This window comes from Rhinatrema bivittatum, chromosome 1 (assembly GCF_901001135.1).
Source record: "Rhinatrema bivittatum chromosome 1, aRhiBiv1.1, whole genome shotgun sequence".
NCBI classification, from domain to species: Eukaryota; Metazoa; Chordata; class Amphibia; order Gymnophiona; family Rhinatrematidae; genus Rhinatrema; species Rhinatrema bivittatum.
In genome coordinates this window covers 524,134,807-524,151,015 of record NC_042615.1, presented here as the reverse complement: position 1 = coordinate 524,151,015, position 16,209 = coordinate 524,134,807, and the positions used below count along the sequence as shown (strand labels likewise).

The 16,209-nt window shown below is 46.5% G+C and overlaps 1 protein-coding gene across 2 annotated transcripts in view; it reads right to left on the bottom strand.

The window, feature by feature from the left end:
* Positions 1–14,722, bottom strand: part of DMRT1 (doublesex and mab-3 related transcription factor 1) — a 322,036-nt gene extending 307,314 nt beyond the window's left edge. For both annotated transcript variants that reach the window (XM_029613177.1, XM_029613183.1), the window contains exons 1-2: positions 14,301–14,722; positions 1,268–1,478 (exon numbers count right to left, since the gene is read on the bottom strand). In XM_029613177.1, the coding sequence (XP_029469037.1) occupies positions 1,268–1,478; positions 14,301–14,504 (415 nt within the window). In that variant the 5' untranslated portion in view covers positions 14,505–14,722. The remainder of the gene's footprint in view (positions 1–1,267; positions 1,479–14,300) is intronic.
* Between the last annotated feature and the right edge of the window lie 1,487 nt (positions 14,723–16,209).

Genomic DNA, 16,209 nt, shown 5'->3' with positions numbered 1-16,209 from the left:
GTGTTTACACCATGCTACCTTCCTTTGCAAACTCTGACACACACGGACAATAAAATGGCTCTTCCATCTTCACAAGCGAGGAGCTGTCAGATATTGGTGACTCTTGTAAGGCATTGCTATTCAATTACTCTACCTGTACTAGCGCACACAGTGCGGTTTATGGAACTTAGTAACTGTGCAATCAGCACCGCGTGCTGATAACAGATTATAATCTATATGATAACTGCAAAGAACATATGTAAAAAGGACTAAGTAAAAACAGAAATAAAAACAAACCAATAAAAAATGATAGATCAGGTGATACCTTTTTATTGAAATAACGTAATACAGCACTTGACAGAATAGTTTTCAAGAGCTAAAACTCTTCAAGTCAGACTTCAAATGAGCAAAAGATAATGGTGCCTGAAAATATAAAACAGTGCGGCTGCCAAAAGTAAACCGTAAAGGGCTTTCCAGTGATGGGAGAAGGGTGGCGGGGAGAGTTGATGGGCGATCAGACGGTAACAAGAAGTATCACTGCATGACTCATAATGAGTCAGGAAACCTTGCCAAGTAATGTATTTAGTCCAATAAAAAGATATCACCCCATCTATATTTTTCCATTATTTTCTTTTTGTTAACCTTTTTATTTGTGGCATCCAAGAGGACAAACACAGCAGCCAAACTATTTTATCTAAGTATAAACGTACAGTAGGCCGTCGGCGGTGAGAGCAAGGGATAGAAGAAAGGGTGGAGGTTGATTGGTTTTATTATCCCCCCCTCCCCCACAGCCCTACCCAAAAAGTGTTCCACCGCAGACGAATCGTAGCTGGACTAACCGAATGCATTTGTGACTGGCTTTCAAGACCCGCGCTCCCTTCATAGGGCCCGATGAAGACAGCATAGCTTTGGAACTCGAGCCACCAAATGCGGTTAAGTTAGTCCAGTAGAAAGGTGTCACCTACAATTCATTTGTTGGGATTTATTTCTACAGAACAGTACAACAGGAAGGTGAGAAAATGCTAAAAAAAAAAAAAAAATCGTCCTGATATATTATAGCCACTGTGCTCAGAATGACATCTCTGTTGCCCCCCCATATAAATACATAAATAAGGTTTACATTTGCATGATGGTACAGCAACACCACAGGATGCCATCACTATGGCCCAAATATGTCTGCAACAAAAACACAAGCCCTCCTTTGTCACCCTAGGTGCCGTGCACGCCGCTTCAAGTGAGCCCCAGCTGGCAGGCGCGGGCCGGGCTCCCGAGCGCACCCCATGCTCACCTGGTGCTGTAGCGGCTGCCGTGGCGGAGGTGCTGGCGGCCGACGCCGAGCTGCCGCCGTTGCTGCCGCTGCCGCCGCCGTTGTCCAGCAACAGGCAGGAGCTGCTGCCGCCGCTCTCCCTCTTCACCAGCAGCTCCGCGGCCCCCGGCAGCGGGATAGGGTGGCTGATGCCCAGCTCCTCCTCCTGGGCCTGCTGCCGTCTCAAAGCCACCTGGAGAGAGAGAGAGAGAAGGCAAAAAAAAAAAAAATCCCCTTCGCTAATTAATTCATTGGCTTTGGGGTAAATTTAAATATTTGCAATTTACAAAGCCCCGCAGGGAGGTGGAAAATCGGGATGTTAAGTGGGAGGGAAGTCCTGGGTGGCAGGGCCCCCCCATCTCTCTTTCATCCCCTCTCCCACCAGTTGTAGTGAGCCAGTGGCAAAGCCGTTCCTGTGCAATTCAGAGCCATTGCATAACCAGTCAGGCAAGCCCGTGTCCAGTGATATCATCAGTCCACTGGGCCACAACTCACCCTCCACCCCCCATGGCTCAAACTTCATCTACGCTGCTGGAGGCGTGGGGGGACCAATTGCAAACTGACCCTAACTGACAGGGCCAATTTAGACTTCTTCTTTAAGATCATGAGAGGTCTTGAACGAGTAGATGTGACTCGGTTATTTTCCTTTCGAATAATAGAAGGACTAGGGGGCATTCCATGAAGTTAACAAGTAGCACATTTAAGACTAATCGGAGAAAATTCTTTTTCACTCAACGCACAATAAAGCTCTGGAATTTGTTGCCAGAGGATGTGGTTAGTGCAGTTAGTGTAGCTGGGTTCAAAAAAGGTTTGGATACGTTCTTGGAGGAGAAGTCCATTAATGGCTATTAATGAAGTTTACTTAGGGAATAACCACTGCTATTAATTGCATCAGTAGCATGGGATCTTCTTAGTGTTTGGGTAATTGCCAGGTTCTTGTGGCCTGGTTTGGCCTCTGTTGGAAGCAGGATGCTGGGCTTGATGGACCCTTGGTCTGACCCAGCATGACAATTTCTTATGTTCTTGTTTTAACTTCAGGCAGGGCATCTGAAGGGCATGAACCCTTTTCTCTAGCACAGTACAGCCAACAAATTGATCAACAGTCCTGAATTTATGGGGACGGCCCCACATGCCCAATTAAAAAAAAATATTTCCTGCTTTGCCCTGCCAAAAAAAAAAAAAAAAAACCAGCCTGGTCCAACGTGTTTCCGAGGGATTGATCACATTTCTCCCGCTACCCCCGTGGCACGTACCAAAATGTCTCACAGAATGGCTTGGCGAAAGTGACCGCCGTAGAAAGGAAAATACACCCCATACCCACAAACAATCCCACCTAAAGAGCTTCACAAAGATAACGAAACCATCAATGATCCTGCACACCCCCACGTCCAGCATCCCCACACTCAAGGTTTTCCCCAAAAAGTAAAATACAAAACGGGAGTGCTCGTAGATCCTCGCGCTGGGAAAGTCTCAGCCGCTGCTTCAGGGGCCCACAGCACTCGCCCCTGGCCTCGGACGGGTGCTTAAGGTGCCCAGATCACTGTCAGCTAGTCTCCGTCATTTATTGGCCAGAAGAGGTGGCCAATGTCACAGGGAGACTTCAGAGGGAGCTGTGGTCGGTGCAGCCACCCTCTCCATCAGACTGTTGCTGGCAATGGTTAGGTCGAAGGGGGAGGGAGGAAACCTATGTAGTTTTGCAAAAAGGCTCATGCAGAAGCTGGTTCCAATGGAGCCAGAAGCCCAAGAGAAGAGGGGGAAGCTACAGTGCCAAATAAATAAGTAAATCAATAAATCAAGCCTGAATCATGCTTTAATAAACTGCAATAGCCCAGACAGCTGCCTCTGAGAAAACCATTGCAAGATAGAAAGGAGAGAGTTTCTTAAAAGGTTCGTGTGCATTGGGATCCATTTTCAAAATACAGAGCAATAGCTGTGATGAGCAGGGTTCTGGAGAGGCTGGATCGTGTTTTGGATGAGTTGCTCTTGTGTGGGAAGGAAAGAGCTGAGTGCATTTGAAAGAACTGAATTGTAATCTTAGCCTGGCTAAGCCGTTAGGTTCTCTGAGCCTGGGTCTTCTCTAGCCTTGAGGCTTGCTTCAAACCTTCAGAGCTGGCACACACTCCTTTGTCCAGAGGGAAACCTACACAGCAGAATTCGTCACACTGGACAGCCATTTCAACTTCTCCTGGTGCAAAGGCACATTCTGAGTTCTAAGGTTTTGATTCAAACAGTATAAGACTGTGTAATCAGACCTTTTATTTATTTATTAATGTAAGTTTATACTGTATCCTCACCAGCTCTCACCCACTGCCAGCATTTATTAGTTCTGCTTACTGCTTGTGACCTGGTTTCCTGACTCCGCCTTCCAGCATGCTTCTAGCACCTGTTCCAGACTTGTCGTCTATCTCCTGATTCCAGGTCCTAGCCTACAGCAGAGCTCGGGATCCCGTTCCGCAACAACTCTAGCTATCGACAGGTACCCAGATCCAGGCCTCAGTCTACCCGAGTGAAACTGACTCCTGCCCCAGCCTGAGTGTCCACTTCATTCCACTATAAGCGCTGCCCGGGTATACAGCATGGAATAACCCACCCACACACACAGCCGACCGACTACCTGCAAGGGCAGAATACCACGCTGGCGGTGGAAAGTCAGGGCTTGTGCCAACCAGCAGCTCAACTGCAAGCCATGACTGCTGTGGCACAGTTGCCTTCGGCCCAGACCCCCTGGGCCCAGGCAGTTTCGGCTCAGCCCAGCAGCTGCCTGTATGCCAGACAACCCTGCCACCGCCAGAACACATTGACAGTCAACCAGGCCACTTTTCTGGGGTTTATTCATCACTGCTGATTGTGCTTTATGATGTATTCCCAGGAGTTTTAAATTCAAAGTACCAAGGTGGGATTCATACTAAACTTATTCACGGGTCAAGCATTAAATCGGGCTTTCCTGCTAATAACAGCCTCGTCTCAGACCTTTGATGACACACACACTCTGCCCACACTGCCAGGCTGGCGCCTGAAGCAGGGATCCAGAATTGTTATCAGCTATGTTTCCTGTTTTGCTATTTAGTCACAGATACGGCATAGCAAGAATCCGCCCAGTGGTACCAGTTCTGGAGGAGCCTGGGGGTGGAAATCAAGGAAAAACAGGCCAGAATCGATCCCCCTGAAAGACCGAATGCATTTATTGACCTTTGCATTAGAATCGACACTAAGTGAGCGGTGGAGAGAACGCAAGGAACAACAAGGCTCCCTATGTCTCAACCCTACGGGACAGGTACCCCGGGAGCTCCGGCCGCCTCCAGAGCCCATGCAGATTGCTATGGGGCAACTGCAACTGACTTCTGAGGAAAAGGAACACAGGCAAAACCTAAACATGTGCCTCTACTGTGGAAAATTAGGGCAACTTTCTTCATTCCCGAGAAATGACTAATAAAGAATACCAAGGGATGTCAAGCTGCAAGCAAATCTAACGCTTCCTTTGCTCCTTTCAACAGCTTCAAAGGTGTCCTGAACCCTAAGACAGTAACTTTCAAACTGGCGCGCCAGTGCTCATTTGCACACAGGAATCAGGCTGCGCGCCCAGGGATGCGGCCATTTTATAACACACACACGTCATAAAATAGTCTGGCTACACGCATGTGTGCCAAACTCTAAGTGGGTGCACGCAAATCCCACTTCCATCGCGCAAGTCGTGGGATTTTCAAAGTGGCATGCAGCAATGCCATTGCTAGTTAAACCAGTTTATCCCCAGTTCGCCCAGTTAAGGGGTAGGGCCCTCCAAACCCTCCTAGTTTAATAGCTTTCACTCCCCCTAGTTAGCCCTGCCCCTTAAAATCCCACAGATCTGCTTATTTTTCTTTATTTTATAACCGACCCCTCATCCATTGCAGAAGTGAACTTATGCAACAAGGGATCTGGGCGCGCGCCCAGGCGTGTACATCTCTGGTTCATGCCCCAAAATGCCCATGCCCCGCCCACGCCCCTTTTTGAAAACTTTGGTGATGTGCGCGCTGCGGGAGATAGGCTTTTAAAATCCGGTCAGCATGCACGAGCCTGACTTATTCACCCATCCCCCTAATTAATGCATGTGCCAGGCTTTTAAAATTCACCTTTTCGATTATTACACATTTACCAGTGGAAATGTATCTGCTCCTCAATAATACTGGGCTCAATGTGCCACGCTGAACTCGAGTGCGAGTGCCAACGCTACGGATATTGCCCTGGCAGATACTCTTCAGCTCCCCCCGCAGATCCGAGTCAGCACCAGAACTAGTAAAAACCACAGATGGAACTTTGCTTAGGTCCAGATGAGGAACCCAAGAAGCTGTACCCACAGAGATGGGTGTTGGGGGTCCACCAAAAGCGTATAGCGTGGACTTACTGAGTTCCCCGCTTGCCAATCATCCGAGGAACTTCCTGGCTGAAAAACCATAATCCTAAAATTGATTGGCCCAGTTGGAAAGTGATCTTCCCCTCAGAATTCTGTATCACTCACTGTTTCTTGAGTCCCGAAGATGAATCCAGAGAGGGCACTAATTTTTCAATGAACCCATTCTCAAAATAATCCTGTTGCAAGCAAGACTCCCAGGTTCTTTTTCCTCTAGTTCAGGACCGGTGGAAAGAGGAATGTAGTCTGAATGCAATTCTAGATTCCAGAAGAACCCACAAAAAGTTTATGTACCCCACCACACTCAGGGAGCCACCAGTCCGGGGGGGGGGGGGGGGGGCGGCACTGGCATGGTCTCTCCCTCTTCCCACCCGTGCGGCGGGAAGAGAACACGCCATGTCGTGCAGGAAGAGGGAGAGACCATGACGATGCCAACGTAGGCAGGAAGAAGAGCACATCCTTGCCACAAGAAGATGAAGTACTAGCCCGGGCCGTGCTGCAATAAAGAGCAGGAAGATCAGCAGCAGCCAACCGGCATGGCCCCGCTGGCTGCCCACTCAGGATCCTGCTTGGCTGGAGGAAGCTGCGCAGGAGGGAGAGAAACATCAGCCCCCGCAGACCTGAAGAAAAAAGAAGAGCACCGTAGGCTGCGGGGGCTAAAGAACGAGTCTGCCGCTGTTGGCCTTGTGCTGCTGGGGGAGGAGAAGTGAGAGAGCATGTCCATGTGTGCGCATGTATGAGAGGACATGTTCGTGTGTGTGTGTATGAATGAGAGAGCATTTTCGTGTGTGTGTGTGTGTATGAGTGAGAGAGCATGTTCGTGTGTGTGTATGAGTGAGAGAGCATTTTCGTGTGTGTATGTGTATGAGAGATGGCATGTCTGTGTGTGTATATGAGTGAGAGGGCATTTTCGTGTGTGTGTGTGAGAGAGAGAGAGGGCATGTTCGTGTGTGTGTGTGTGTGTGTGTGTATGAGAGAGGGCATGTTCGTGTGTATGAGTGAGAGAGCATGTCCGTTTGTGTGTGTATGAGAGAGAGCATGTATTTGCATGTATGAGAGGGCACATCCGTGTGAGTGTGTGTGTGTGTGTGCATGAGAGAGGGCATGTGTTTGCATGTATGAGAGGGCACATCCGTGTGTGTGTGTGTGTGTGTGTATGAGAGAGGGCATGTGTTTGCATGTATGAGAGGGCACGTCCGTGTGTGTGTGTATGAGAGAGGGCATGTGTTTGCATGTATGAGAGGGCACGTCCGTGTGTGTGTGTGTGTGTATGAGAGGGCATGTGCTTGCATGTATGAGAGGGCGCGTCCGTGTGTGTGTGTGTGTGTGTGTGTGTGTGTGTATGAGAGAGGGCATGTGCTTGCATGTATGAGAGGGCACATCCGTGTGTGTGTGTGTGTGTGTGTATGAGAGAGGGCATGTGCTTGCATGTATGAGAGGGCACGTCCGTGTGTGTTTGTGTGTGTGTGTGTGTGTGTGTATGAGAGAGGGCATGTGTTTGCATGTATGAGAGGGCACGTCCGTGTGTGTGCGAGGGCACGTCCGTGTGTGTGCGTGTGAGAGGGCACATCCGTGTGTGTGTGTGTGTGAGAGGGCACGTCCGTGTGTGTGTGTGTGAGAGAGTGAGAGGGCACGTCCGTGTGTGTGAGTGAGAGGGCACGTCTGTGTGTGTGTGTGTGTGTGAGTGAGTGAAAGGGCACGTCCGTGTGGGTGTGTGTGAGTGAGAGCATGTGTGTGCATGTATGAGAGGGCATGTCTGTGTGTGTGTGCATGTATGAGAGAGGGCATGTTCATGTATGTGTGTATGAGTGAGAGGGCATGTCTGTGTGTAAGAGTGAGAGGGCATGTCCATGTCCGTGTGTGTGTGTATATGAGAGCATGTGTGTGCATATATGAGGGCATGTCCGTGTGTGTGTATATATGAGAGAGGGCATGTTCATGTATGTGTGTATGAGTGAGAGCATTTTCGTGTGTGTGTGTATATGAGAGAGAGCATGTGTATATATGTATGAGAGGGTATGTCCGTGTGTGTGCATGTATGTGGGAGAGGTCATGTCGGTGTATGTGTGCATGTATGAGAGAGGACATGTGTGTGCATGAATGAGAGGGCATATGTGAGCAAGCATGTGTTTACAGATGAGAGAGAATAAAGTTTATGAGCAACAACCCCTCTACTCTCCCCCTGGTAATCCACAACAATCTCAGGGCATCTGGAATTCAAACGATCCCAGGTATGGACAGCAGGGGATTTTATTAATCTTTATTCATTTTAATTATTGGGTGCTGTTTGATGTGTCTGCTATTTTTAAATAGTTTATTGGCATTTGGACAATTTGTATAAAACTTAAATTACTGGATATTGTTCTATTTGTCAGCTGTTATGAAATATTAATTATTTTATTACTATGGTTTTACTCTATTGATAATTTATATTTCTTGATTTTAGTGTTTATGTTAAATTATTATAAATGCATAATTTTGTGTGTATGGGTGTGACCAGTGGGGGGGGGGGGGGGGGGCGGGCAGCAGGCTATAAATTTCACCTAGGGTGCCTAATAACCTTGCACCAGCCCTGCACACTGGGGGGGATCATGCCGCCAAAACATGTTTCTGGAACTCAGTAGAGGGCAGCAACATCCTAGCAAAAACATGATCCACCTGAAGTACTCCCACAAAGCAGGCCTTAGGTGCCCAAAGGTTAGCCCCGAAGAGGAAGATAATGTTAAGGTGAAACACAGGCAAGGGCTCAGAGCAGGATTCTTTATCCTTAGACCAGCTGGGGACCTGAATCAACAGAGAAGAAGTTTGCTTCAGGTAGCTCCAAAAGGCACACCTTTAGGAATCAGGGACTGGCTGAGCTCAGTCAAAAAAAGGTTACAGAGGACTTGGATTTGATTGACGGGCCAGCTGGGGCCAAGATGCTGCAGAGGCAGGGCTCACAGCCCCCTGCACAATGGAGACACCTGGTGGCCAGACTTAGGGTCCACATTAACTGGATTTGTGAGAGAGCCATGCTTTCTGGCCCCTGGCTGCAGACTGTTCTAACAGCCGAGTTGATGTGGGAGGAGGGATATAGAGAGTTGGAAAACCTGGGTAGTTGTGAAGGAAGGCTCATGCTGCCACCATAGCACAAACGAGGCTGGTTCCACCTGGCCGGGAAGCCCAAAGGAGCAGGAAAAACAAAAGTCCCAAATCGGGTTCTCATGGGGAGCTGGCCATAAGTGATCCAAGAACAGAGTCTAGCAACGCGTTATAATCACCAACCCCGAAAAAATGAAGTTTTATTAACCGCGCAAAAATGTATTTTACAAAATATTTTCTTACGAAATGTTTACTTAATGCTATGAAATTAAGGTCCCCAATTGTCTTCTGTATGTGTCCACCTTAGCTTGCTAATAGCCTTGTGAACTGCTCAAAATTAAACAATGATGACATTTTTAGCTGCTTTTCATTCCAGCATGCACAGGAAAACGTTTTAAAAATGTTCTATAGGCTGACTGCCATCCAGATGTAAAATTTTAAAGAAAGCACTGCTAAGGCACCTGGAAAATGTGAACAATAAAAGACCAAAATAGATATGGGAGAGCCAAGATGGAGTCCACTACATTCCTAGATGTTCCCCATTTTTTTTTTTTTTTTAATTTGCCTGCATTTTCCACCCGTACCTATGGAGGAACGGAAGGATAAGATTAGGTCTTCCCCTTCCATGATTCTGATGACAGTCTTGGGGGTTTACTGATGCCTTCACCTCTTCGGTGGGTTCCATGGAGGAGATGGTGTTGCCAGTAAGGAGACGCATGCTGTTGGAGATCCGGTGACTCCACAGAGCAGTGAGCTGGCATTGAGTGCTAAACCAGAGAAAAGACCCGTGCATGCCAGATGGGATCCCTTGGTTGCATCCTGAGATATTTTCCCTGCCACTATCGAACTGGAGGGGTCGCAATGCAGACGTGGTCAGAGGCAAGAATGCAAGGCCGCTACCGAAAAAGAGGCCTGGAACGCAATTTCAACAGCATTCCTTGGGCTACCAGAGGATGATTGGCTTGGGCTTCTGGCTTGGGCTTCTGACTGTGGCACACTAAAATCAACCTGTGCGGACAGAAACATGTCAATGGAAAAGGGAGGAATTCCGACAGAAGGGTTTCCACAGATCGGATGCTCAAAAGCTGAGAGCTCCCACCTTCGACCCAAGTGCAGCGGGTAAGCCTCTGAAAAGAACAGAGAGCACCTTCTTAGGGGAACTGCAGCATACGATGGCCCAGGGGAAGAATTCCCTCACCGGTTGCCTTTTCCCAGTTATGCCAATCTACCGGAGACACAAAATCCAAGTGTTGATATCAAGACAAGGAATTTGAAGGCTATCAGGAAAAAAAATGACTGTCACGATCAAGTTTCTGAATTATGAGCTGTCGATTCTGCTCTAGCTACAGGACACCACCACTTTGAGGTTAAGGGCAGCATCCTTTGAAAATGTCTCCAGAAATAAAAGTCTTCCGTTTAACAAATTGTCCTTGACTAAAGAGTCTCTCTCGTTATGAAATGCTGAGGAAGTATTTGGCAGAGGTGTTGAAATTGTCTTCAGATTTTTATCCCCATTCTCAACATTGTGTAATATTTATCAGGCTCTAAATGCCAGCCCAGTCCAGATCTTGTGGGGGCAGATATTTTGGATACCTCCGGGAGACTGGATGAAACAGCTTTATTGGAGGAACTTCAGCAAAAAGTGACTGATGAATTGATACTCGTAGCTTCTTTTGTCTTGGATCTTGACAGGGGCTTCGGCCAACATTCTTCACTTAAATTTAGAACATTTTCCAAATATATACACTTTTGGGTCCAGTGATCAGTGTGTACCCAGATTTCTCTTAGAACACTCAGAATACCAGGAAACATTTTGTGGTCAACTTTTTTTCTTTAAGCTGTAAGTGTAATGTGAGATATCAGGGAAACAAATTAGATTTTTGTGAACCTGGCCAACTGAATAATTACCTAAGAAACAAATTAAGAACTGTTTCAGTTCCCTTGCATAACAAAGCAAACTTGGTGTGGAGCAGTAATGGGGCAAGGCTATAAACTGTTTTCATAGGATTGTATCTGGGTGCCTGGGAAGGATGATGGTGTTATCTTTTTTTTTAATCTCCTTTCTGTTTAGATCTTTGACACTTAGATTGCCCTACTAGGGAGCGAATATCTAATATGGATGCTTTAGCAGATTTTTCTATTTACAGCACTTTATATTTTCCTTAGGAGAATTGCCTTGACTTTTTTGATAATTTTTTTTTTAAAGACCAAAATGATAACCCTTGCCTACAAGCAAGCTCATGGGACTTCACTTCAGAAAGTGACTTACAGAGCCAGATGAGCCCTTAAAAGGCGCACTTCCCGTTTATCCAATTGTGTGTGTGCAAAACAGTAGCAAGGTAATTATATTACAGCATATCAAATTATTTACAAGTTCTCTCCTTATCTATCCATGGAAGAAAATACTAAATAACAGGCATGAAAAGGCAAAATGTACTTTGCTGAATAGTTACATGTTGTCACTGCCTTCTGCAAGTCAAGCACACCCTGTGTTAAATACTTCCGTCTCTTTAGTTGCTGATCTCTGTGTCCCTGGGCTAACCCACAAATCAGAACCAACAAGTAGGATTTCAGCTCTAGGAGCCAGAATTAAGGATCAGGGAATACCAAGTTCTGAGTTATTTTTTCTCCCACACCTCTCGGCCCATGCAACTCTTTTTTCACCAGTTAGTTCCAAACATTTTTGCTCTAGCCTTCATTCGCACCTTTTTTTTTAAATAGCACAAATGTGGACTTTTTTCATTCTTTAATATATTTTTTGCAACTTTTTAAAGCACAATAATTTTACAGGGGATCAGCGTCTATTAATCTCATCAATTTTTCATTTAAAAAGCAAAGTTTAAGGGCAATTTTGCTGCAGAAAACACGTTAAATAAATTTAAGCTTTGGACACAGCTGAACAACACTGCTTTTGCATATTTAAAAACATGGTGCAGTCTGACAGCTCTCCAGGCAACCAAAAAAAAATGTTTGGTTTTTTTCACTCTTCACAGATAATGTCATACACAAAGGGAAGACGATTGCTATATGTCATGTAGCTTAAAGAAAATTCTGAAAGTAAATGAGATAGTTTATGGTTTTGGTCATGTTTAAAAGCTAGTTATTAATTTTTATTCCACAATATTGCTGGGGAGTACTTCTTACAGGTTCCAAATTTTCAACCCTAAGTAAAAATTATTTTTACAAAATCCTTGCAAAAAAAAAATAAATTATATATATATGAAAAATGGATATAGCCTAAAATCTTGAATTTTGCTCTTCAACGCTAGCACAGTTTCATTTTAATCTTTATACTAAATGAGAAGGATTTTTTTTTTCTGGCAATACTTTATATTTGGTACAATGTGATCTCACAAACTGATGGGGCACTGAGCTTTTATGATTTAGGGAAATAACTTTGCTTGAAAGGGATTTTAGAAATCCATTTCTCACTACAACAGTTTCTGCTGTGGAAAATCTTATCAACAGCCAGAAATCACAGGGTCTCCTGACAAATGAAAGACTTCTGCTGGCTAGGAATACCTAACGCTAATTTCATCGAAACAGAAAATGTATTAGTGGCCCTCCAAATTTACATGTGATGAGTGCTATTAGCAACACGCTCGACTGGACGCACGTTTTGCACCTGCTAATCCCTGTATTACATCGGGGGTTACGGTTGCGTGTCCAAAACACACTTCCAGTCGCATGTTAAGCCATGTGCTGGCCGCAGTGCACAGCATTACATCGGCCTGAGTCTCTTATTAATTCACTAAGGTAAGGTTATCTGGCCCATATCTTCCAGATTACGACCCAACATGAGAAGGAGGGAAACTCCTCCCATCTCCAAAGATCGGATGAATATGTCTTTTAGCGGAGCAGCAGAACTTCGCCAAACTCAATATTCTAGGATGTAGCCTATCCAGCCCATAGCTTTGGCCACTTTTAGCCAGAGGACTTGTCACTGTAAGGGCTGGTCTAGCCAAGAAGGGGGGCAGAGGGACTACACCTGAGTGTGGTGTGAGGAAAATGGGAACAAACAAGGTAGCTGTGCATAAAAGCCTGGACTGGGACAGGTTCCACCCTGGGGCAGGGTGCAGTTGGGCTAGAAGTCTAAAGAAATTGGAAGAAGCCGCCATGCCAAAGCAAATAAATATTTTGCATTATATAATGCAAGAATTATGCACTGTTCTTGAAAAACGAATGCAAGCGAATGCAAGCGAATAGCTCGCGAATGAGCAGTTTGCTGCGTAGAGGGAAGCGAAAGCTGAAGAACCCAATGCACAGCAGCGCCGAAGCCCGCTCGGGGCAAGGTTGCAGAAGGCAGCAGGAATGGATGGAAACGTGCGGGAGTTTGGAAAAGTTGTTTCAGGACGACGAACGAAGGAGAATAACGGGGCAGAAGGGGCGCCCCCTTTCTCGCGGCTCCTTCGCTAACGCGCCCGACAAGGCCTTTTTTCGCGCAATTTAACGCTCCGGGCCACTCGAGCCGGGCGCCTACAGTGTCCCCGGGCTTGGGCTTCACGTCGGGATTCTGCGGCACCCGAGCTCCCTTTTGCTAGTTTGCTTTAAATTCCCACCCAAAAAACAAAAAAAAAAGTACTGTTTCTTGCCTCTGAGGTTTGTTTTTAAATGTAGTTTATTTCCCAAAATCCCAGTTATTGCACAGATATATGCAAGCGTAGGAAGGTGACGCATACATAAAATCAAGCCCCTCTTCTCCCCGCCACTGGATGTTTTCCATTTTATTCGTTTAGAAATCCTTTTAGTAACCATGCTTCGAAATCGAAAACCAGGCTTAAAGTTTTATCAAGGGCTGATGGAAACCGCTATACAAAGACATTGCAACAAGCTTAAACTATTGGGGAGGATCTGCTACCGTGGGCAGCCTCGGCGGTTCGGGGAGCGAAATGACCTTCGAAATTACCAAGCCCAGCGGCTACACGAAGACAAATACTGGGACGCAACAGATCAAGTTCTTTTTGTCATGTATGGGTTTTCAGACCCAGTCCAGACTCGTTGCCTGGCAAACTAATTCCGACCAGGCGCAAATACGCTCGATCCGTTGAAACAGAGAAGACGTCCCACTTCTCTACCAGCCTGCACTTTTTAGTTCGTTATTCAACAGAAGAGCCACAACAATAACAAAAATAAGAGAAAACAATCCAGAATGCAAACATTGGAGTCACCCCGAACACAGATAATGTAAAAGTAGATTAGTGATGGCCTTAATTCCTGCCCATTACATGTTGCTGCTTTGATTTATTTCTTTATTAGTCCAGATCGATACAACGCAATCACTGTTTGTTTGTATGAATCCAGGGTTCTGGTGCTGCTCTCCTGTATGCGCTCGCCGTACAGTAACAAACCGCTCCGTGCACGCAGATCTAGGAAAGCGCCCTGCATTTGGAAGAGTTTTGAACGCCACATTTTCCCTCCTCCCCATATAAAAGTAAATAAGGGAAGAACGCAGCGGCTTTAGCCCGGGCGCCCACCCCGCATTTGCGCCTCCCTCCGGCGAAAGCCGCTGCTGCCGCTGCCGCTGGTTCCCCTCCCGCGCCGTCTCACCTGGGCGGCCATGACCCGCTGTCTCTCGGCGATCAGGCTACATTTTTTGCACTGACAGTCCCGCCACATGCAGAACCGTTTGTGGCCCTTCAGCGGCGAGGAGTAGCCGTGGTTCCTGCACCGCGCGCACTTGGGCAGCCGCGGGGATTTCTTGCCCCCCAGCGCCCCGGCCTTGGGCTTGGGGAAGGCTTCCTCGCTCGACATCTCGCCGCCGCCGCCGCCTGCTGCTCGAAGTGGCTCTACTGTACCGGCTGGTCCGATAACGTGAGCCGAGGGGAGGGAGCAGGACCTGCTGGAACAGTAACAAACAAGCAAATATGTATGAAAGTGCCCGTGCAAATCTGGGAGGGGGGGGGCGGCTGTAATTTCTGGAGGGGCGCTAAGTCAGCGTCGGTGGGGAGGCGACAGCATTTTGTAACTTTTCTCCGAACGTTGCCCGGAGCACGTGAGTGAAACTGGGAGGGAGGGAGGGGGTCGGCTCTTCCCGCCTCTTGCCGCGCAGGCGCACTGCATGGCCCGGCCGGGCGGGAGGTTTAATCTGGGGGAAGGAAGCCAGTCTGAAACGTTATTTTTCAACACCAAAAAAACGGCTGAAAGGGACCTGCTTCATATTTACAAATACAAAGTTGTCAAGTTTTTAGATCTGCTACAAGTGGACAGCAAAGCTGTAATTCGTGGACATCATTGCTTATACATACCAAGTTTTTTTCTTTCCTTTTTTTTTTTTTTTTTAATAAAGCTAAATAAGGCTTCACATTAGAAGTTGAGCAACACCTTTTGTTCATACAAATCACACAGGCCGGTGCAATATTGGTACGCAAGAAATGGACGCTTATGATTCTTGCTTTCCTAATGTGCGCCCATCCACCTCTTCCGGGTGCGCAGTTCCTAACCTATGCTCAGCTATTTTATTTTTTACATTTTTTTTTAATTTTATTTTTTTACTTTACTCCTTTTTTCACTTTCTCCAATTTAATATCACCACAATATTAATTCAGAGGAACTACACAGTTTTTCTGTTAACTTTAGGGGTTCCTCAAGACTTAATGCCTGTGATGAGCGCTATCAGGTACGCGCTGGTTTGGACGCACGTTTTGGACGTGTTAATCCCCTTATTGCATAAGGGGTTATGGACATGTGCCCAAAACACGCATCCAACCGTGGGTTAAACACTGTACGAGCCTGAGGGCACAATATTGCATCAGACTGACATTAAGGGGCTGGGCTAATGGCTCAGGGCAAGCGCTGTGCATGTCTATGTGGAAGGTCTTTGTTTGTCATTTATTTTTATTTTATCTTATTTTTAAAAATGTCTAGCTGGCTTTATCCACAGTTCAGGGCAGGGTATAGAGTAACATTTAATAACGATAAAAACAAGTCAGTGACATCTATGATAACAACTAGAGCATATTATTACAAATTGTGTATGTTCATCTTGACTAGTTTGTGAGCATCATGGAGCAGCAACGGACTCTTATGTGTGTCTGGACAGCACTGCCTACGCCTAGTAGTGCTTTAGAAATGATAAATAATGTTGGTAGTGGCCTGAATCTGGTCTTCCCAAGGAGGAGCAAGTCATGGCCATCATTTAAGGTGGTACCTGGTGGCTGAGTTTAGAGCCCACACTATAGGGTCCTGGAAGCTGTCCTACTGCTTAAGATGTCAGCCTCAGGGTTGTTGCTGCAATGACCAAAACTAGGAACAGAGGGAGGGAGCCAGGGAGGGGTCTGTTAAAATCGGAGGAAAATCTCCAGGTAATTGGGATCCCAGTACTGGTTCTAGTTGAGCTGGAAGAAAAAAAGGAACTGCCCTCCCCAAAAGACAAAGGAAACAAGACAGAGAAAGACTAGATTAAGGAGTCTTCGTGCCTCTTTTGTCTCTGCGCATGCACACATAATTTCACACACAT